At 38.6% G+C, this 23,170-nt stretch overlaps 1 protein-coding gene across 1 annotated transcript in view; it reads right to left on the bottom strand.

The window, feature by feature from the left end:
- Positions 1-4,669: 4,669 nt before the first annotated feature.
- Positions 4,670-23,170, bottom strand: part of NBAS (NBAS subunit of NRZ tethering complex) — a 169,247-nt gene continuing 150,746 nt past the window's right edge. The window contains exons 50-52 of the mRNA XM_027750754.2: positions 21,454-21,598; positions 15,268-15,396; positions 4,670-5,438 (exon numbers count right to left, since the gene is read on the bottom strand). Coding sequence (XP_027606555.2) covers positions 5,163-5,438; positions 15,268-15,396; positions 21,454-21,598 — 550 coding nt within the window. The 3' untranslated portion in view covers positions 4,670-5,162. The remainder of the gene's footprint in view (positions 5,439-15,267; positions 15,397-21,453; positions 21,599-23,170) is intronic.

The raw sequence follows: 23,170 nt of genomic DNA, 5'->3' as shown, positions 1-23,170 counted from the left end.
TTTTATAAAGTTTTAGCTTTCATAATTACCCACTGAAAATACCAATTGTAGTTGAAAACCGTCTTTCCTAAGCACTAAGGAAAGATAGTGCTTTGTCCTTGTGTTGTTGAAGTCTTCCCACTCTACAATGGGATCCTCATTCACTCTGCAAACTCAGTATTCCATCTCCACCTAGTGCAACACAGCATCACTGAGGACAAACATGAAAGCTTAAGGCACTGAGCTCTTGGGGAGAATAGAACCACATTAGCAGATACTTTAGCCAAGTTGAAAGAGTGAGCCTGTTTCTGACCATCCATAGGACCTTTATATCCTCTTCTACTTCTATGTACCATCACCAAAATGAGTGGTTTTCGCACAAGTACAGGTGGTTGCTAAAGAGACTTGGGTCTACTATTTTCTGTGTCCATAAAAAGGGACTAACCACAAGGTGTCAAAGTGCTGTTGCATTTAGCGTATAGGAATTTAGCAGAACATTCCAGCAGATCCTCAGAAATTAGAAGGGAGCTAATGAAGTTTTTGAGTGAGAACGAGGGCTGGATGAAAAACTGTTGAAAGTCTTCACTGTCTAGGTGATCAACTGGTAAATGGAATTATGTTGATGTGAAGAGTGTTTTAGGTCACTCAAAGAATCACCAGCAACTGTATCAGCAAGAGGAGGTTTAATATTAAAGTGAAAGCATGACAAAGTCCATTGGCAAGGCTCACTCTACTACTTACCTAGATGGTTAAAGCACACAGTGGAAACTTGAACCAAAATCAATCAATCTATAACTAAAATCAACCTAAAATTATCTATGTGGAGCCTGAGGGTGGGAAGAAAGGGTAAGAATAAAAAGGATTAAAGGAGACCGTCCCGTGAGTCATGTGGTTCAGAGTGGACCTCCTTGCCAAACTGAGCTGGCAACTTAACCAATGGTTTAGGCCTAAAGGATTTAGCAGCACTTAACAGCACTTAATCGATAGCCTACTTTAAATAATTTAACGTAAGGTTCTTATAGAATTTACTGTAGCACAATGGTAACTCACTTATAGGCCTAATTGACTTACGAATCTAACGTATTTAAGAATCCAAGAGAGCAACATTCATAATACGTTTGCTAGAGCATATTCACATGCCCACAGACCTAAACAGTATGTGCAAGGTGTATCCCTGTGAAAAACTCCCCTTGAGTTCAGGGAAGTACTTGCATTGGACACCTTCGTATCGTTGCAACAGCTGAAGGGTTGATCCTTGAGGAGTGGGGGTATCAGCTCAGGCTCTGTTGTCAGCTTCCAAGTAAATTTGAGAGCTCAGTGGCTCAAGAGGTGTCCCACTCAGAGGGAGATGCAGTGGTCACAGCCCACTAAGGTCCAGGAGAGCTCAAGAGGTCTCACTTAGGACTGCTGTTTATAGAGCTGCAAAAGAGTGGGCTTTAGTCACAGTAGTGTTCCATCCTGGTCAAAATTCAGGTCTGTAACTTACCTTGAAAGCTCAATAACAGAAGTGTTGTTCCACTTTGGCTGCTATTCAGTGAAGAAAAATAAGTTTCCAAGGCAGTTTGTTAAAAACAGGAGCTTGTCAGTCAGTGTAATTCCTGGGAGCAGAGTGTTTCTGAGTGCACGAGGAGCTGAGCCCAGGTGCTGTTCGTCAAGGCTGAGGCCTAACGAGCATTTCTAACATCACAGTGTGGCCCAAGGAGGGACGGGGGTATGTGTGTGTGATGGTTGTACCACCACAGATGTACATGAAAAAAATAATAATAAACTGTAAAAAACATAAAATAATGTAACTTCTGATGGCTTCTACCAACGTGGAAAGAGAGCTCAGTGTCAAACCAAATAATTCTATGCAAACACTATCTCAAGTGCTCAGTAACAGTTAAATAATCAAATTGAAAAACCTTTTTAGACTTCTAGAGGAGCTTTTAGTGTGTCTGCAGTGTGATACAAGGCATAACTGCTCCTCCATTCCATGTATCAAAAAATATATCAAAAAACCAAAAAATCATTGTGCTTTTGCAAGCATAGGAATTCAGACCCCAATGATACAGGTACCCATATTCATAGAATAGTTTGGGTTGGAAGGTCATCTAGTCCAACCTCCCTTCAATAAGCAGGGACATCTTCAATTGGACATGAGAGCTCAGAGCCCTATCTAACCTGACTTTGAATGTTTCCATGGATGGGGCATGTACCACCTCTCTGGGCAACCTGTGACAGTGTTTCATCATCCTCACTGTAAAAAACTTCTCTCATATCTAAACTGACTCTCTTTTAGTTTAAAACTATTACCCCCCTTCCTATCACAACACACCCTACCAAAAAGTTTGTCCACCTATTTCATACAAGCCCATTTTAAGTACTGGGAGGTTGCTTTAAGGTCTCTTCTCCCTGCTGAACAACCCCACCTCTCTCAGCCTGCCTTCATGGGAGAGGTGCTCCAGCCCTCTGATAATTTTTGTGGCCCTCCTCTGGACTTGCTCCAAAAGGTCCATGTCTTTCCTGAGCTGATGATGGCCATACTCTACACTAGATGGCCAGACTCTCAAAGCATCTCTTCACCTTGCAGAATGTCACAAACAGTAAAGCACAGAATCATTGTACCAGGAAAATATCTGAATCATATGCAGCCACTCACTGGATTGCACTGTTTTGTTTATAAATACAAGTGTCTGTTGCAATGTCATACTGTCTACAGAGGCAGAAAAAGAAATTGTGAGTTATGATCTTTCTTCCCTAATCTCTAGTTCTAATTATCCAAAAAAAAGGTGATATATTTTGCTGTTTTGCTGTGTCTACCAGGCACCAGAGCTCCTCAAAGATCCAAACATTATCTGTGTTCTTCAGACAAAAGAGGATTAATTGCCCCAGGAAGCATTGCTCTTGCAGACACAACTCAGCTCTTTATTTACCTGCTTTTGGGAGCAGATCTATCTCCAGAGCGTGGAATTGTTTGTGGTAAAAAAAAAGTCTGCTCATGCTGTATTCTGAACAAATCCCAACTGCAAATCAAACAAATTGACAGAACTGAACTGCTCAGTGTTCAGTATAACAATAACCTGACTAAAAGTCACACCGAGGTGAGCTTCTTTAAAAAGAACAAAACAAAAACTAAATTCCAAACCCAACTCAACAGTATCTTCTAGTGTATCCTGGTCAATCCCAGAGCCAAAAATATTCATCTGCAATATAGAAGATACTAAAAGACTGGCACTGGGACACACGTCCCTGTTACATGCCTCTTCTTTCTCTTTTTTCCCTTTAATTTTCTTTGAAACACACACTAAAATAGGTTAATAATTGTGGATGTATATACTAAAGTACATACTTTTTCTTACAGGTGAGTTTTGAATACAGAATAAAACAGGAGTAGTCCAGGCTGCAAGGAAAACATTTATCATGGATTTGTAATGCCAAGAAACCAGAAAATGGACAGGAGATCAATAACACTCATTAGAGCTTTATCTACAGCTCAGCTTTAGAGTGACACTAAACACAAACTTTTCATGATCCTGAATGAGAATAGTCAGAAAATCTAGTACTGAATTTAGTAACTTGAGAACAAAACACGCAGACACACCAAAATGCTTCACTGTAAAGTATTGAAATATCTTCTACAAAATAATCCAAGGTTTTCTTGCTGGAGCTGTGCCTTGTGGTTTGCCCATAACTACTGATTACCACTTACATTACCTTTTTAAAATTTTTCCTCTCTTTTCTCTGCAATTCCAATATACTTGCTGCACTAGTCTGGGGCTCTTGGGACTGCTAACAAAAGAGAACTGAATTAAGGCAATATAGTTGAATCATAGAAATTTGAACTTGATACGTTAATACATGGATGATACAAGCACTTCCATAAACACTGAGGGACAGCTGGGACTAGCAGGTACAAAAGATAAGTTAACAATCAGAAGAATTAAAGCATTGTTAAAAGTCTCATTAAGAATCCTGTGCAATGTGGGAAGTAAGGCTGACATCTGAGACATTTTCACAGACAGTAAAGGCTGGTAAAACAAAGAAGATCCCAAGAGGACAAACATAAAAAGCTTTTCAAAATGGGCACAGTCAAGCCAAGACATTCATCCTTGTAGGTTTTCCAGACCCAAGTGAATGCAGTCCTGAGCAACCTGCTCCAACCATAAAGGCCACCTGCCTTAAGCAGGAGGTTACATTACACTACTTAGAGGTTGCTTCCAACATGTATTAACCTGTGGTTCTTACTGTGTGTAATGTTTCTGTACATTATTGCATCAAAATTAGATCTGAACACAAGATTAGGCAAAAGACTGACAGACTGATTTTAACAACAAATTCCTATAAACACATGGAAACATCAAACCCTTCTGGTAATGCAGTGTAACAAACAGTCCGCTTGTTAAAAAACCTCTGAAAACAATCAAAATATTGTTTTGCCTTATTAAGACAGAAAGGCATTTGGAATAAACACAGTTACGCAATTTTTCAAAATTCAAGAAAAATCTAAGTAAATACTTTGAAAGTGCATTCACAAAAGGTATCAACACATGTTTAGGATTTGAGATGAGGCTTCCCATAGTGTAGAGAAAAATATCTCAAAGACTTCAGCCTGTCCTTATGAATAAACATCACTAAGGGGAGACAGCAATTTTAGAAAAAGGAGCTGAAGAAAGTATTTATCCGACTAAAAGGCTGAAAAAAGAAAGAGTACATTAAATGCAAAATATTTTATTTATTGCAAACAAAAGCTGTGATAACAACATTGCACAATACCAAATTTTAAGGTTTTGAAATTCTCAAAAATCACTCTTCATTGTGACTTTTTTTGCTCCATATATATCTTTATAATTATATTTTTACATTAGTTTTACATTACAACAAGAGTAAGTTACTTACAGAAATTAAGACAAATTGTATATTACCTGCCAGCTTACTAATGTTTCATTTCTATGTCACCGAGTGTAACCATTTAACACTTTGATCTGAAAGAGATTATCAAATTCAATGCTTTGCTAGTCATACAACAGAATGATACAGTCTGCACCGATAATTTTTTTAAACAATTAGACGTATGTGGGAATTTACTGTGTGCTGTTTGTTTTCTACAACATGTAGGTAATAACTCACTTTGTTACTTCACTAGAACATCGATTTCTCCCTTTTGTATAAGATCTCCAGCAAAAAGGCGGACAAATACAGTTTTAGATCCAATGTTGGGCAGCCTGGAGGGCAGTAGTAAAAGTCCTGAGTGCAGGATGAGTGCCTCGATGAGCCATCAAGAGGGACCCCGCCTCTGCGTTGAATCCTGCCTCTTTAAGCTGCCTTGCTATTTCCTCTACATCCCAGCCTCTCTCTCCCTGGTGAGCCAGCAGGTGGTGAACAAGGCGTGGGCAGAAGGCAGTGGGCATGCACTTCACCACTAGCTTGGCATCCAGGAGCAAGGAAAGGATTTCAGCATCACAAGTGGAATCATCAACCTACAAAGAAAGAGAAATTCAAAGTAATTAAAAATTAATTACCGGATACAGCCATCAACCAGAACGTGTCACGACAGTTTTAACTGCACAGCGTGACCTTCAAAGTGGGATGAGTATTCCGTATGGATTAACAACAGGGATACACACTTTGCATATGTCAGAATATGTAAAGGTACGTCTTTAACAGTCTACCACATTAATATAAATATTTGAACTGCACAAAGTTAAGGAATAAGGATGCTTAACAGCCTGGGATTACATCAACAGCTTTATAGACTTTTCACAGCTTCTCAGTCCCAGTGCAGAACGGATCACACCATTTAGCTCCATATCAAAAATGACACTCTGAGGAAGGTCAGAGCAGAGTATATTAAATTTTGCTCACTTTATATTAATACAGTACATTACATTCCACATGTTAATATGACAGGCAACATTCACAGACACAATCAGATTTTCCAGAGTTACAGCACTCACAGGAAGGATGAGATTTTCAGAAGAATATAGTATGTAATAAAAGATGTGGAGCACAGAGTTGCTAACCTCAGTGAGACACCTAGAATGCCTCGAAAAATGTGGTTACTTGATACATGAGAGCAGATAGCCTCTTAAGAATCTTGTCTACAGCTTTACTAAAACCACTATAGAATACTTTAAATTCTATTTCAGTTAATTTTCACATGTGTCACAGGTTTACTTGTTCTAAAAAAACCAAGGGGGAATTTTTTTCTTTCCCCTGCATCGCTGCAGAAGTAAGATGTTAAACGAGGGACGGGGAAGGTGTTTGCCTAGGGTGATTGATCCACACAAAAGAACTAACCAGCAGATCCACTTCCAAGCTGATGGGCCACTAAAGACTATGGGGAATGTTGATGAGTTGTTTTGTTTCTGTCCTCAGAAACGGGAGGCACTTCCCTTTTGCCCTGACTGTAGAGAGGGTGTGTGTTGGAGGGGTCTGAGGTTCACTTTGTTTTTGGCCTGGTCACCTGGCTGTTTCTGACCCCAGTTTGCCTCCACTTTCCTGCGCCCTGTTCTGCCCCCAGCCCAGACCTGCTCGGACTTCTTCGGAGAGGTTTGACCCACATGCAGAGGATCCTTTTGGGGAGGAGGTCACCCTTTTCCCTCCTCCACTCCCATGTTTGGCAGCAGCATGTGTTCATCGATGAAAGGGGGGAAATCCCAGCCACAGCCAGCTGCAGACAGCGTGAGTTTTGTGGGAAGAGCCTCCTTTTTCCCCTTCCTCTTCTCGATGTGGGGGGAGATCTCCATTTTCAGCTTCTCCCGTGCACCAGGGCCCCCACGCTGCGACCGCCAGAGCCCAACAGCACCCGCTGCTGATCGTGGTTAGAACTGCACCAAAAGGCAGAAAGTACTAAACTGTTTCCTTTTTGAAGGGGACTTTTGGGTACAGGATCATTGTTTGGTTGTTCTTGTGTTCTGCCAATACACATATATCCTTTAATAAAGGGCTGTTCTTTTTTTCTTTCTCCACACTTCCTCAATTGGAACCTCTTAATTTCAGATTTACAATTGCTTAGAGGGAGGAGTTTGGTCCTCCTCATAACTCATCTTCCGTAGCAAAACACTTCAGTCTCTTTAAACTGAGACAACATGTCTTTCCTGGATTCCTTGAAATGCAGTGTTGTACTAATTTACTACTTAAGGAAGGACAATAGAACAACTACATATAACCAAAAAGGAGAAGGAAGGAATGGCATCCAGAAGGACCATGGCAGGCTCGAGAGGTGGCCCTGTGTTAATAACTGTCATATGTTAATTATGCTGCAGAAAGGTTGATCAATAAATCAAGTGGATTGACAGTTGCTGAACATGAGCCAGCAGTGTGCCCAGGTGGCCAAGAAAGGCCAATGGCATCCTGACCTGTATCAGCAATAGTGTGGCCAGCAGGACACGGGCAGTGATCATCCCGCTGCACTCAGCACTGGTGAGGCCACACCTTGAATCATGTGTTCAAGTTCTGGGCCCCTCACTACAAGAAAGACATTAAGGTGTTGGAGAGTGTCCAGAGAAGGGCAACAGAGCTGGTGAAGGGTTTGGAGAGTGAGTCATATGAGTTGCTGCTGAGGGAGCAGGGATTGTTTAGCCTGGAGAAGAGAAGGCTCAGGGGGAACCTTATCACTCTCTACAACTACCGGAAAGGAGGTTACAGGGAGACAAGGGGTCAGCCTCTTCTCCTAGTTAACAAGTGATAGGTAGGAAATGTCCTCAGGTTTTGTCATGGGAGGTTTAGATTGAACATAGAAGAAAATTCTTCAGGGAAAAAGTTGTCAAGCACTGGAACAGGCTGCCCAGGGAAGTGGCTAAGTCATCATCCCTGGAGTTATTTAAAAGATGTGTAGAGGTGGCACTTAAGTGGACTTGGCAGTGCTGGGTTAACAGTTGGACTTGATGAGACTTCAAAGGTATTTTCTAACCCAAACAATCCCAACATTTCTGAAATGGGAGGCTGGAGGGATATTCTGTCCCATCTCTGAGCTCTGTGTGCTCTATTCTTAATCTGTATGTAGGATGCAACTTTACACAGGGCTTCATTGTTTGATTTTATGAACACAAAATGCAAACAGTAATTACAGTAATGACATTAACAGCAGATGTGAGGTTTAATTTAAATTTTTTTAGGCTACTATTCAGTTAATGGAAAGTGCTATAGATTAGTGTGATTTCATATACCAGAAACCTACAAATTGGAGAGAGACAAATCTGAAAGTAAAAGACCTTTCCCAGCACAAAACCACTAAACATCTGAGCTATACTATGAGGCTGAAGATGCTCACATGCAATATGCAAGTAGAGCAATCTGTCTGCACTCATGCAGAAATGAGATCATTGTGACTTTACACATGACAAAACAGCACAAAAAAAGTCTCTTGCTGTGTGCAACAGCACATCCTTAAGCTCAAATAGTTCAATAGGTTTAAATTGATTAATATTTCCCATTTTCTGACTTGAAAACTGTCTGAAGATGTAGTCAGAAAGAGGAAACCTTTGTTAACTTAGTTGTCTCCAGGCAACTGGAGGGAGACACAAGATGGCAAGATTCACAAGACCCTGTGAATTCATTTCACACAGCTTAGGCCACTGTCTATTTTGGTCAATTAAAGTAGAGTCTGGCAAGTGTGGCAGGAATACAGAGACACCGATGTTTAATGAGAATTCTGTATAAAAACAGGCAGCTAAGAAACCTAGATTGACTATTTACCTGTTTTGCAACTCTAGGTCATGTCAACTTTTTGGGTTATCAGTTGCATATGAAGAGACAGTTATGGTATTGGTTTAAATAAAAATAAATGTACACCCCAAAATTCTTACAAACACCTACACAGACTGTCAATGAACTGATGTATATTTAAAAACTTTAATTAACATAGCTTATACACTGAGCAGCTATGTTTAGATAAAAGTATGATAATGTATATAATGTTGTTAGAACAACAAACATTAAATTAAAAAAAAATAAAACAACATAAAAGGTAAACACACAAAGTATATCTTAAAAATATACCATAGAGAGTATAATATTGTTTCTATGCAAGAAATTACTCAGCAAAACTAGGACTCTCCAATCTAGAAAAGAGGTAGCTTAGAGAGCATAAACCAGATAGCAACATCATTAAAATTATACGGGGATTGATTAAACATGTTCTCACAAAAAAAGAAACTATGAAGCATCAAATTAATCTAGCAGGATGAGATTCAGAGAAAATAAGAAAAATAAGTTGTTTTTTTACACTGTTGAACTCTCTGGCAAATGATACTGCAGGATGTAAAAGCTCAAAGAAGTTTAAGGAAAAACTGCACAAAATCAAGAAAAGAAAATCACTGGTAGTTAGTTAGCAAATATATACAGTTGAAAATAACTGAAAGTTGGGAGAATAGTATCTCAGAAAAAGAGCCTATATATTTGCCGTGTTCTTACTCTGCACTAGATTTGTAATTCTTCCATCTGTTTGAGTCACGACAGTGTTCCAGGTAGAATTTAGATCCTCAAAATTTTACACCTTTTGATTGAAGGTTGATTGAAGGTTTCAATCAACCTTCAGAGTTATTCTTGCTTTCCATAAATACCAAATATTAGCCTAAAGTAGACAGAGACTCCTAAATGCACCACATTTGCATTTTCAAAATCACTCTTTTGACAGAAGTTGTCTATAAGAGAGTAAAACCCAATTAAGAGAGTTACTAAAAAACAACCTTACTACCCCACTATTAAAAAGCTACTTCTTCTGGGAAGACAGCAGAGGCAGGACCTTCTTAAGGAGTCGATCCGCCTGCAGATGCAGAGTCCTTGCTACCCAACACCCTAACTAAGCCTTTCAACTCTGGTTCCAGCAAAGTCTATCACTAATCCCAGAATCACTGTTCCAGTGATATGGGATGCAGCTGACTGCAGTTTAAGCAAACCTCAGAGGTGCAAGTATCTTCTGCACAAGTTAACACATAGCCACTTTCCATATTGTGAGAATAAACTATGACCCACAATAATGACAAACTCAGAGTGTATACATTAGAGAAAAATCATTATGCCTATCTAGAACTCCATGCTAAGGGTGCTAAATTTTTCATTAGTGTAAAATCTACTACTTCTGGGAGCTTTAAATGGAAATAAAATAACTTTCATTTTTCGTGTCCATCTGTCCTTCAGTAGGATTTGACTGTGCACATTTAGTGTGATGCTTGCGCACAATGTACATGTGTCCAAGTAAAAGAACTAATGGGGATAATGAAGTTAAGGAGGAGAACTCCTGAAATTTTTTCCTTGGCTTACATACCTATTTAGGTATTGGCTAAAATCTACTTTCAAGCATTAAAGTGTAGGCATTCAAGTGGCATCTCTGCTTTCATGAGTACCTGGAGTACTGCATCCAGGTGTGGGGCCTACAGCACAAGAAAGACATGGACTTCTTGGAATTGGTCCAGAGAAGGCCACAAAGACAATCTTAGGAGGGCTGGAGAGCCTCTCCTATGAAGACAGGATTGATACACTTGGGGTTTTCAGCCTGGAGAAGAAAAGACTCCCAGGAGACCATACAACAGCCTTCCAGTATCTAAAGGGGGCTGCAAGAGAGCTGGGGAGGGACTTTTTACAAGGGCAAGGAGTGTTAGCACAGGAGGAAATGGCTTTAAACTGAAAGAGGGTAAGTTTAGATTAGATATTAGGAAGAAATTCTTCACTGTGATACAGTGGAACAGGTTGCCCACAAAAGTTGTGGATGTGGATTCCATGGAAGTATTCAAGGCCAGGTTGGGCTTTGAGCAGCCTGGTCTAGCGGAAGGTGTCCATGCCCATGGCAGGGGGGTTGAAATGAAATGACCTTTAAGGTCCCTTCCAACCCAAATGATCTATGACTCTTATCTCTGATGACTAGCTCACTACTCCTTTAGACTGTGATGAGCAATACTTATCCCTGTAGAGACACATGCATTTATCTAGGAAGTGAGACAGCACAGACACAGAATTGCAACAGATGCACTCATTTCCACTGAAGCAGCACTACAGTGCTCTGCTTGTGCATTTTATCAAATGTCTCTAATGTAGAATGTATAAATGGATCTGCATTTACAGATGGAAGACCATGTGTCAGCAAAGTTTCTGTCAAAAGAAGCAAGGACCCATTTGCACTCTGTCTAAGCTTTGCACACCTTCAGCAGGATGCTGAGAAGCCTCACCCCAGACTACTAAGTGCTGCTCCTAGAGAGGGTAGGGGATTCAAGTTGTTTCCTGCACAACCTGTATTCACCCCTTCTGTATTTCTGAATCAGAAGAGCAGCTTGTGTCTTTAGCTGAACTCACTGTTGTCAGTGCACAATTAGTAAGGGTTGAGCAGGCCTGCATGGGGTTTTGCCATCAGCACACTAATATTATGAAATGGATTAAGGTTGGAGGCTCACGGCTCTACCAAGACAGCAGGTCCCCTGGGCATGCAAGACAGTGAGCCTTTGAGTTTTAAGCAAGCCTGTGTGTGAAATAGGTGGGTGAAGATCAGAAGAGGAACTTGAGGCATACAGAAGGTTTTTCCGATAAATCACTGAGGCCTCCACAAATTTGTGCAACCATGAATGCAAGAATTCTGTGTATCCACTCTCCAAGACCAAGGACACATATCCAGCATTTTTTTCTGTTTGCTAATACAGCCTACATGGACACTGTACAAATACTTGCTATGACGCAGCATATCTGAAAAAAAGAATCTGTCCTGCAGTGAGAATTTCTGAAAAGCAAGAGCAGGTCAGGTGGGTTTTTTTGCCTCACTAAGGGGTGAGTCAAGGTCAGGGCAATTCCCCATCAGCATTGTTTGTGCAGGTGTCTAGAGGTTCTGGTATTACCAGAATTATTATTATTTCACCCATAACTTATGCATTATAAAATCCATGCATTATGAAATATAAGAACTGCTGATGACATAGCAGAAAAGAAATGAATCTGCTGTCTTCCAAAGTATTCCCTTCTCCACTACTACTGGAGGTAAAAATGCTTTTAATTTCATTCCTTACCGGAGTCTATACAGAACAAATAAATAAGGGGAGAAGAAAACAAGAAAAATAAACTAGAGACAGATATTTTACCATAATGACCATTAAGTTTATATACACATAATTTAACAAGATTTCTTTTAAAGGGTAAGCCCCATTGAATAACCATAAATGGCATAAGACACTGAAAAACACTAGAAATTCCATTATTTCCCACATTTTTTATGATTTTTCATATGACATTTTTCAGTAAAATATGTTGCAAAGGTAGACTCAGAACTTCTTCATTGAAAGTATAGTGTGCAAATGGAGCAAAAGTATTATTTTACAGTAAAACATTTTTCTATTAAAGTTTCTATTAAAGTCTTAATTGAAGAAGTATTTGGACTGCTCATATTAACTCCCACTTGTTAGCTGTTTTAACAATACAGGTACCAACAGGTAATAGAATATTTACTTGTTCTGTCAGATGTATAAAAATCAGTCTTAATCTCTAAGAGACAACCAAGTGTACAGACAACACTGAAACCCTTCTCAAAAACAATCTGACTTTTCAGGGCTCTATTGGCAGTAAGAAGCTTATTTAAGTAAACAGATTTTTTAAATCATTCACACACCACACAACACAGAGAACTGTTATTTCTGTTACCCAAAAAAAGACAAGTGGCAGTTCATTAAAAGATACACAATAAAAAGAGAGATCTGCAATTTCAAAAAAGCTTACACAAAAACTTGGTTGTTTTATTACAGGCAAAAGCTATACAACTCCTAGTATCAGCACTTCAGCATCATCCTTAACTGTAAACATCCATAAAGCTGTCAGCAACACAAAACAAATGGCTAACTAATACATCCTATCAGCAAGCAAGTGCTGTATTTTTCACGCAGCCATATTTGTGAGCTGTGTTAGCACGACATCAGGGAATCAATAGCTATGATTCCCCTTTGCCAGATGTTATTTGTCCGTTTCCTGTTTAATGTAAGAAGAAATGGCCTTCCCATGAAAAATTCATTAAGAATTCTACAAAAAGCATTAACAGTCCAAATACTGTATTTTAAAAAGGAAAGAGCAGGCACAGAAAATTTTACTGAATAAACAACATTGCCATAGCTAAGTAATATATGCACTTTTAGTACAACAGCAAATAATGTAATCATAAGAGATGCATATAAAACAAGGAGTAAGAGGTACTTTTCCACACAATGTAAGAACAGCTTTTACATTGAGCACAGCACTCTTTTGTACTAGCTGCTTTTCTAACACTGCCAATGGAATGCCACATTCAAGGTACTGGCTAAGCTCTATGCCTGATGTAATAAAGTCAACAGTTAAATCTTCGTTGACTTAAAATGAAACATTAGACCAAAGCCAAATGTTTTAAAAATTCTAGGTTATGCAGCAATCTTACCAAACTACATGCTCAAAATAATACTAAGTTTAGAAGAACAAACTAGAAACTGCTTATCAAGCTTCCCCTTGTATAAGAAGGCCAAAAAAAATGTTATTTTGGGCATGCATAGATGTACAAAGTGCTTTATATTAGTAAGAAGATAATAAGGTTTCTAGCCTTGAAACTCCAATATAATGTAATCAACCTAGAGTGTAGGGAATTGAAAGCTGGAGCACACCAGAAAGAGAAGTTCAGTTAAGAGTGCAATACAATTAGCAACCATTCAGAAAGTGCTACTGTACAACATTATGCTTTAAAAATAGTTAAATAAAATATACTTGGACACAAATTCCTGGTGACAAGCTTCAGAGTTAGTCGCTTATACAGCAGCTTTCATCTGCCAACAAAAAGTCAATTTTAAAAGGTTAACAAGAACAGAGATAAGAAAGTGCATGCATATATCAGATCCACGCTTGCTTTTCAGTGAGATCATCTTGTTTAAAAGCAGTTACAAAAAAGCCTTGCTTTGCAGACATAAAATCTAAAATAGCAAGTGGTAAAAGAAAACTACCAATGTACTATTGTTTTGGTGGTTAATATTGATAATATTATGTTTTGTGAAAAAGTCAGAAAATTTGTGGTTTATTTCTATAAAAAAAGGGAATAGGAACACCTTCATGGTGGTTCTTTGCTTAAATACCAAACTCAACTAACAAACACTTCAAATTCAAACTGGATGCTAGCGATGGTATGGAATTTTGATACAAGCCGATGTGTGTTACATATAATATGTCCTGCTACCTTTCATGCTACTGTTTCAAATGTTCATAAAAACACATGAAAAAAGTTGGAAACTAAGTCCTTTTGAAGGAAAATTAGCAGCGTCTGAGATGGAGCCTATGCTTCCAGATCCACTGCTTTTCTGACCAGTCTTCACCAGTCCTGGAAAGACGATAGATCATTTCTCAAACCATCCAATGGATGCAAAAAGAGAAAGCTTCTGGAATACAATGTGCAGCATAAGAAGGAAAGGCACAGCACTTAAGGGAGAATCCTGGGATCTAGAATATCTTTCATAGGGAATAGAGGTGCAAAAGTAGGATTTTCAGTTTATTGCAACTAAGGAATCTGAAAAATTCATGGCAATCAATATAACTAGAGCAGTTATAATTTCAATCTGAATTTCTAAGAATTGCACTTTTAAAGCTTTTGCTTTTGGGGGATGCTTATTTTTAAAATTGTTTCCATATGGGTAGTTTCATTTTGAAGTATCACATGGGAAATATACCATCAATTACTATTTTGTACTGTAATACACAACCAAGAGCTCCCTAAGATATGGTGCAGAATTTGGAAGTACTAGAGATGAGGTTTTCCCACCTAAATATTATAATTCTGGAAATTATCAGTGCAGTTAATTCAGTCAGATAGGAAAGCCATTCTCCTTCATAAAAAGGTCTGAGACTGTAACTTTGCTACAGTATCGAATAAAACCTATTTATAATTGCATGAAAGTCCCCTAGCATACCATCAGTACAAAACCAGTGACATAACAGATCTCCACGTGTATATAGACAGACTGCCAACCTTGTCAGAAACAAACTAAGTCATCTGACATACTATTATCGCTTAAAAAAACCCAAAGTGTGATAATATGAACACAGAGGTAACAATCTACTTTATATAACAGAATAGTTTCTGTTCGACCACAATGACTTAAAACAGCATACTAGGTAATTTAAACAAAGTCCTATGAGGTTTAATCACCTCAAGCATCTATAAAAGATCTTACTAGCCCGATGTTACTGTTCACTGTGGACACACAATACCTGTGGAAAATCTTAATAATGGTAAAAGTGTCTAGTAGTCTTTGCTCACTACATAAAGATAAAAGAGGTAATTTATTAGCTTAGACTCTGAAAGGTGGTTCATTCAACTGTTCATACCTTAGCAATAGCTGTTATCTGCTCCAGTGCCACAGCATGAAGATCTTGGTCTTTGCTTTCTACCAGCAGTTTCAGGGATGGCAGCAGGAGGGACTGGTTAAGCAGCAGCAAACATAATTCTTTTATACACTGAAAATAAAAGAAAACTCAGTGCGATCTCTGGAGATACTAACATCATCATTCCCACTAAAATTTACGAAAATTTTATGTCAAATGTAAAATGAAAACCAAACTTCCACAACAAATGACTTCCCTGTCGGAAATAGCTCTTTGGAAACTTGAAAGGACAAATTTAAAAAATGTGGAATACAAGGTTAAAGTGCACCATTTGTTAGATTAAGACAAGGCAGGTACTGAATCACCATTAGAAACCGGAGTTTTACTGAAAAAATAACAGAACAATCACAGCTCTCTGTGGGACTAATATATATGTACTTACTGAAAAGCTGCAAAGCACAGAAAGAAACTGTAAAAGACACCTGTGACATTTCTGTAACTCAATTATACAATCATAAAAGTGGAACAAAATAAAGAGGAAGTAACAGTACATAGCAGAGCTCAACATCATAAAGTTCTGTTGCAAAATGTCTCCAAATTCTATATGATATTTTATACACAAATAAAGTTTAGCAAATTAACTTTCCATCATTCATCTAGTTTCTTGTATTATATAATATAGCATAAATTTAGCATCACATCTTTTTCAAGAAGAAACTGGCCAGAGAAATATCTTCAAAAATAAAAACAAAAAAACCCCAACAAATCAACTCGGCCTTTCCAAATCTTTATGCTGCCTTTTAGTTAAAACAAACAAACAAAACATTCTACATGTAACTTGTAGATTGCCTTTTTTTCCCCTCAATAGTACAGTGATTTATTCATTTATACATCAAAAAGTAGTTCAATGAACAAATTACATTATAAATCAAATTATAACTTCTCCTTCCCTTCCTCTTCCCTTTTTGTCATTTCTGAGAATTCAGGCTGCTTGTCACAACCATTTCCCAATGAGGCCCATCAGAGATGCCCCATATTCAAAGGCAATTTACACTAAGGACTCTGGATATTGTATTACAGTTACCTTGAAAATGGTATCTATCTCTTAGAGATGCTGTTTCACTCCAGCATTTTGAGAGCAATTGTCAAAGGAACTCATCAACTAAACATTAAGCTGAGAGAATGCAAGTCACATATTTTTTACATCTTTTACAGTTTAATGACAACTGTAACAACTTCATGACCAAGATGATCTACATTTGTAGCAGCATGGTTTCAGTAGCTGTGAGTTTAAAAACCTAAAAATTATTTGAAGATGAGATGTTAAATGCTCCAACTGTAATATACTGCAGACACACCTGGCCTTACTTGGGACACGGAACTCTCTCTTTCTGCTCAGGCTTTTCTAAATTTACCCCTTCAAAAAACACAGCCTAGAAGGATATATTCCAACACACTGAGCTCTGAGTCACTAAGGCAAAGCTTGTTCTCTTACTCAGACTTGTTCCTTTAAACTTGTATTCAGTACTGCTACTGATTGTTGATGCTTAGAATCATAGAACATGCTGAATTGGAAGGGACCCATCAGGATCATCAAGTCCAAGTCCTGGCCCTGCACAGGACATCCCCACAAATCACATCATGTCTGAGACCACTGTCCAAAGGCTTCTTGAACTCAGACAGGCTTGGTGCTGTGACCACTTCCCTGAAGAGCCTGTTCCAGTGCCCAACCACCTTCTGGGTGAAGCACCTTTTTTCTAATATCCAACCTAAACTTCCCCTGACTCAGTTTCATGGCATTTTCTTCAGTCCTGTCACTGGTCACGAGAGTGAAGAGATCAGTACCTGCCCCTCATGAGGATGTTGAAGACCACAATGAGGTCTCCCCTCAGTCTCTTCTCCAGGCTGAACAGACCAAGTGACCTCAGCCACTCCTCATAAGGCTTCCCCTCCAGACCCTTCACCATCCTCCTGGCCCTCCTTTGGACACTCTAATAGCTTAATGCCTTTCTTATATTGGGGTGACCAAAACTGCTCACAGGACTCAAGGTGAGGCTGCACCAGTGTAGAGCAGGACAATCCCATCCCTCGAGCGGCTGGTGATGCTTTGCCTGATGCCCCCCAGGACATGGTTGGCATTCCTGGCTGCCAGGGCACTGTTGACTCACATTCAACTTGCCATCAACCAGGACTCCCAGGTCCCTTTCCACAGCACTGCTTTCCAGCTTCTTGTTCCCCAGTCTATACACACAACCAGGGGTACCCAATCCCAGGCACAGAATCCGGCACTTGCCCTTGTTAAACTTCATATGGTTGGTGATTGCCCATCTCTCCTATTTATTGCGGTCTCTCGGCCCTTGAGGGAGTCGACAGCTCCTCTCAATGTAGTGTCATGAGAGTTGGGAAAAGAGTATCATGATTGTTAGGAAGGATATGACACAGGATCAAGGAATAAGACGATTAAACAAATACACTAAACTTTGTCTGATCATTCATATGTTTATCAAACTTCTGATAATTTCATATTCCATTGTATTTCTTTTGAGCAGCACACCAGACATTCCAGCAAATTTACTGAATGTAAAGCTAGAGATTCACTCTATGTTTCCTTTACTTGAAAATGTGCATCCACAGCAATAAATGCAACTTAGAAAAATAAATTATGAGAGTTGTAAGATACAGAACCTGAGTAAAACGGCAATTTTACCATGCTTGATAACCCTTTTTGTCTGAAAGACTTTCAAAACTGGACAGACACCTTGAATAACTTTCTCCCTGATGGTAGCATGACTAGCAGACATACTCAATCTCACCTACCGTGCCCAAGTATAGGGAAGCCATCATCTCTTTTGAAGGTGAAATACACATTCCAATAATTAACTTTGTTTTCTTTCAAGATATTTAGCCTTATGCTAAATTTTGAAATTACATAAACTGAATTGTTTTTTGTTATATCTTTCTTTGTAAATCAAGAGAGATTTTTATTAGCTCATGTTCTATCTAAAAATATCTGCAGAATACAATCAAACACCCCTCAATCTCTGGTAAGATAATACACTGCACTTCCCCAGTCTTTCATTTCTGAGGTATTTTCATCCATGCACTACTTTTTGCAGGTTCTGTCTGTTGCCCATCATTTTTCAGTGTCCTCTTATAATGCATTTATATTAACAAGGTGTTTTATTTTAATGTCAGTTTTGCTAGCAGTTTATGGAGAAGGGTACTTCTTATCCATTCTTCCTCACTTGGTATCTCCTATGAGGAAAAACTGCACTGCCTCTGTTTTCCTTATGAAATCTGAGCTCAGCAAGACTTCCAAAATGTCACATGAAACACTTGTTGTCCTCTGCACCAGAGAAATAAGGTGTAGGATAGTGTCGTCCAACCTGCAAATCCTTGGATTGCTCTCCATTCCTTTTTTCCACAGGAAGAGACTGGACAACTTGCCAGTCACTGAAGACTGTCCGAATAGTGTAACTATCTCATTGTATCACTGCCACAAATGACTGCACAGCTGCTTTGGACAGGAATTGAAATTCCTACCCCAGACAACAAGTCACCACCCACGGTCTTCTCAGAGCAGCACAAGTGGCTTTCTGTTCTTGTTCTGTGCTTGTTAAGCACCCAAAAGTATTCAAGCGTCTGCTGCCTGCCATGAGAGGCTGTGCTTAGAGGGGGTTTGATGCTCCCTGTGAGAGGGCCAAGGGAAGGCCCAATTCAAAACCTGGATTATCATAACTTAGTTGAAACTTCTGTAAGATAACTTTTGTCTTCTGCCTAGTTATGCAGCTATCAATGGTTCACTGTGACATCAGTGAGGTATATAAACCATATTTCATAGGAGTCTGCTCTGGGTCCAGTATTATTCAGTATTTTCACAGATGGCTTGAAGGGCTGGGTAATGAATACAAACAGTATTATCTCTGGAGAGGCTAAAAGCAGACTGAATGGCAGCTTTTAAATTCAACGTTATCAGAAAAAAATTATCAGAGACAACTGATCAAAATGATGAACAAAACCATACAATGTAAATTCAGATATAAATCCCAATAAAACTAACTACAAAAATAGAAAAAAAAGGAGACCAGCTGGCTGCTACATTATTCTAGGAATAAGCATCTCATAGCCACTAGGACCGCAGGGTGATTACAGATAAGGGACTAGATACATTCTCCTTTGTAGGTGTTCATGTTAACTGGCACATGACCCATAGGCTGATAGAAGAACATGAGATATTCAGGAGGCACACTTTAACAACTACCAGTGGCAGAAGGATTTGTCTCTTTCTAAAGAGATTAATCAAGCGGAGCAGATATTGGACAGTCCAAACACATGTCTTCCGGGCTAATAAAACAATGCTTATTTCCACTAAGAGGAATGGTAATATCTATCCACTGAATAATGCCAATTAAAAAACAAAAAAACCCCAAACAAAACCCCCCAAAAAACTTCCACAAACCAAATACATACACAAAATACAAAGATTAAAGCTATGCAACTATCCAAAAGACATAAAAAAAAGAATATGGTTTAAAAAACTAGATAAACCAGCAGAAGATGGACAAAAACCTTGAAGTTACATGTTTCCAGTAACAACCTTTGAACTTCAGAATGGCAAATGTTATTCACGATAATAAATTGATCTCAGTTTTTAGAATTTCATCATTCCAGATTTGTCTTCTTAACCAGTGTATTTACTGAAATGTGAAGTCATCTAAACAGGTTAATTGTCAGTGATCAGATTTTCATCTTATTCAGCCACACGATTGTAACTTTAATGTGTGCACATAAGTACTGCAGCCTTGCATACAAATAAATTACTTGGATTTATGCATGTCATTCCTGCTCTTCACAAGTAGAGACTTAAAGCAATACAGCTTGTGTTTGTAAGTAACTGTACAATTACATTTTAGTGCAACTCCTGTTGCTGCACAGCATTCCACTCATAAAAAATGTATTTTACATCAGTAAAGCTGTTTTATGCTTGAGGACCAGAAAGTCCTCATATCTGTACCTGTATATTCACAGCTACACTGTGGGTTCTTCCAACATCCTGTACCATTAAAACAGGAAGGCCCCTCCAACTAAAGCTGTCTACCAATACCAAAACTGTGTGTAAACAGTGACTTGTCATGGAGATCAAGGAAAACTTTACTTGATTAAGAGAAATGCAAATCATGACCCATTCTTGATCAGAACCTATGGTGAACTGACTGGTGTATGACAGTGAGACTCAGGATTTATCTCCCTGAATCACTGAGCTGAGGCAGAACATTCAACTTTGACAAAGTTTAGCTACTCTTATGCACAATAAGATTGTGAGTTTATGCAATATATTGCACCATTTCAACACCTTATAAAGAAAAACTACATATAATTACACCAGTCCCAGGGATAGAGAGACCTGCCTTCCACCAAAGTGTTTTAGTGGGATGAATAAATTAATAAATGTACTTATCATTTCAGTTTACTGCCACCTTCTGGAATCATGTTTTACACAGATTTTTGAACTTGACTCAAACCAGTGTGTTGGACTATTAAAAAAAAAAGCAAACCACACACTCACCTGTCTGTATTTTAAATAGAATGTTGTTTCTATTCTGCTTCTCTTCCTAACATCAGCTGTTTTTTATAACAGATAGTGATTGTGTGAAGACGATTATTAGGGATTAATCAGGCTACTAAAAATATGCACAAGTACTCTGAAATTGTATGACATTCATTAAGTATTTCTCCAGTCTGTCTTCATTAATATGCAGTGTTTACATACAAAGCACTTCAATAATTTCAATAATTTTATACTTAAGAGATGCTTTCATTGACGTACGTATACATACTTAGGGAAGATAGATTATCATAGTTATTACACAGCATTTACTCCATGACTCTTCTAAACATTCCTTGGATGTAATCAGAGTTTTTGATGACTTGTCTCTATTGCCTCTTGTCCTATCACTGAGCATCTCTGAGAAGAGACTGACTCTTAACTCCTCTACTTGTTTCCTCATCCACATATTTAAAGATAAAGATATGATCTCCCTTAGTCATCTCTTGTCAAGACAGAATGAACCCAGTTCTCAACCTCTCTGTTAGCTCTCCACTGGACTTGATCCAGTATGGCAACATCTTTATTGTAGCTGGGACCTTGAAATAGGACCCATATGCATGACAACCAAAGTAAAAACTTACCTTGACAGGGAGCATGTGCTTTGTCTCATACAAAGAACGGCAGATTTTCAAAATTTCATTTCCTGTGTTCTCCTTTTCCTCAGGTGGGCATCTCTGCAGCATAACAGTTCCCAGTTTCACCCAGGGATTATCATCTGTGCACGATCTGCCCAGTAAAAAAAGAGATGTATACACAATGTAAATACACATACACCACTTTCTGTAAGTTGTTCCTTGTGTGTGTGTGACTTAAAATTGCAACCTCATGAAAGAAAGACGAAAGTTTTGAGACAAGTTACTGTCCATTATGCCAGCACTCTTTCAAACACAGAAGATTAAATTACTTGGAATTATGACATACTGTTACAATCCCTGAGGAATTACAGATAAAGACTGATCAAATTGGAATAGCATAGGAACCACTTCTCCTGGCTTTATACCAGCTGATTTACCAAGCAGAATGGTATCAAGGGAGGGGTGACAGGAATCCAGCACTCCTAATTTTGTTTGTTTTGATCACATTTTAACAGCTTCTGTCTCTCAAGTATCTGTCTCTTGCTTCTGAGTGGAGAAAATATTGCCAGATTCACATTTTAATTTTCAGGTCCAACAAGTACAAACAAAAATAAACTTTTTCCATAGCCCATCCAAACAGGGTAGGAAAGTGAAATTACATGCTTCTGAACTTCTCTGCTAGTAGATATGGATGTAGATATATTTGTTTTACATATTTAAAAAATTCTTGTAGTCCCACACATAACTTCATAGTATGTCACCATTATACAGTTAGACTTAAACAGATAGCAGACAGTAGATATGAGTAAATTTTATCATGAGGATGACAAAGGTAATGTTTACTGTAAAGTTTTGTTGATGCAACATTTCTTGGTCTATAGCCACTATTTGACAGATCATGGAGATGGTTGGATACTTTTCTTAGGAATAAGTGTCCTGGTTAGGACTGGATGTACTGACGGAAATGGGCAGCAGACCACTTTTATGTGATAGCACAAAGTGTAACATTGGAGCACATCTGCAGTGTCATTTTTCTAATGTAAATTAAGTTAGTGCATTTCAATTCCCACCTACAATGGGCTAAAATCAGGTATAATGACAGACTAAATCATGATTATATTAAGCCGTGGTAACACAAATACTATGTTTATCTGTGCATAAACTTAGGAAGGAACAAAAGCTGTTTTAAAAATCACCCCATCAATCTCTCTGGCCAGTAATCAGCACCCCAAAGACATGGGAAAGTTTTTATTTAGCGTGAAGAAAAAAAAAATAACATCAAGACTAAAATTCGCCATTTGGTGTTACATTTGTAAATTAAGATACCCATCTAGCACACGTGACAATGAGCAGTAAAATGCTGTCAAAGTGCTGCTTTTCAAACTATTATTTAGTAGCAATTGTTAAAAGCAACACATTAATGTCATTGTAAATGGAGTCTGTTAAGAGAGTCAGAGGGATTGACACATATGAGGACTCAGCTCTGGAGAGGACGGAGAGGACAACCACCAGTATCTACTATTTCATACATGAACGCTCTCTCTCCTGCTCATTGCCCGTTTTTGCAAGTACACGTAAACAACAAGTAAAACCAGCTGAACATGAAGCTGACATTACAGCCCACCATGAAAGCCAGACAGAGATGACAGGAGCGGGCAACTGAATGCAAATTAAATAGAAGTCGTTGTCTTTCTTCCGACAATTTAATTGAGCCTTTTCATCA

The sequence above is a fragment of the Pipra filicauda genome, unplaced genomic scaffold (genome assembly GCF_003945595.2).
Source record: "Pipra filicauda isolate LSUMZ 115617 unplaced genomic scaffold, ASM394559v2 scaffold184_size3518187_pilon, whole genome shotgun sequence".
NCBI lineage: Eukaryota > Metazoa > Chordata > Aves > Passeriformes > Pipridae > Pipra > Pipra filicauda.
Note: the sequence above shows the minus strand (reverse complement) of the source record. Positions and strands in the feature narration are given on the sequence as shown.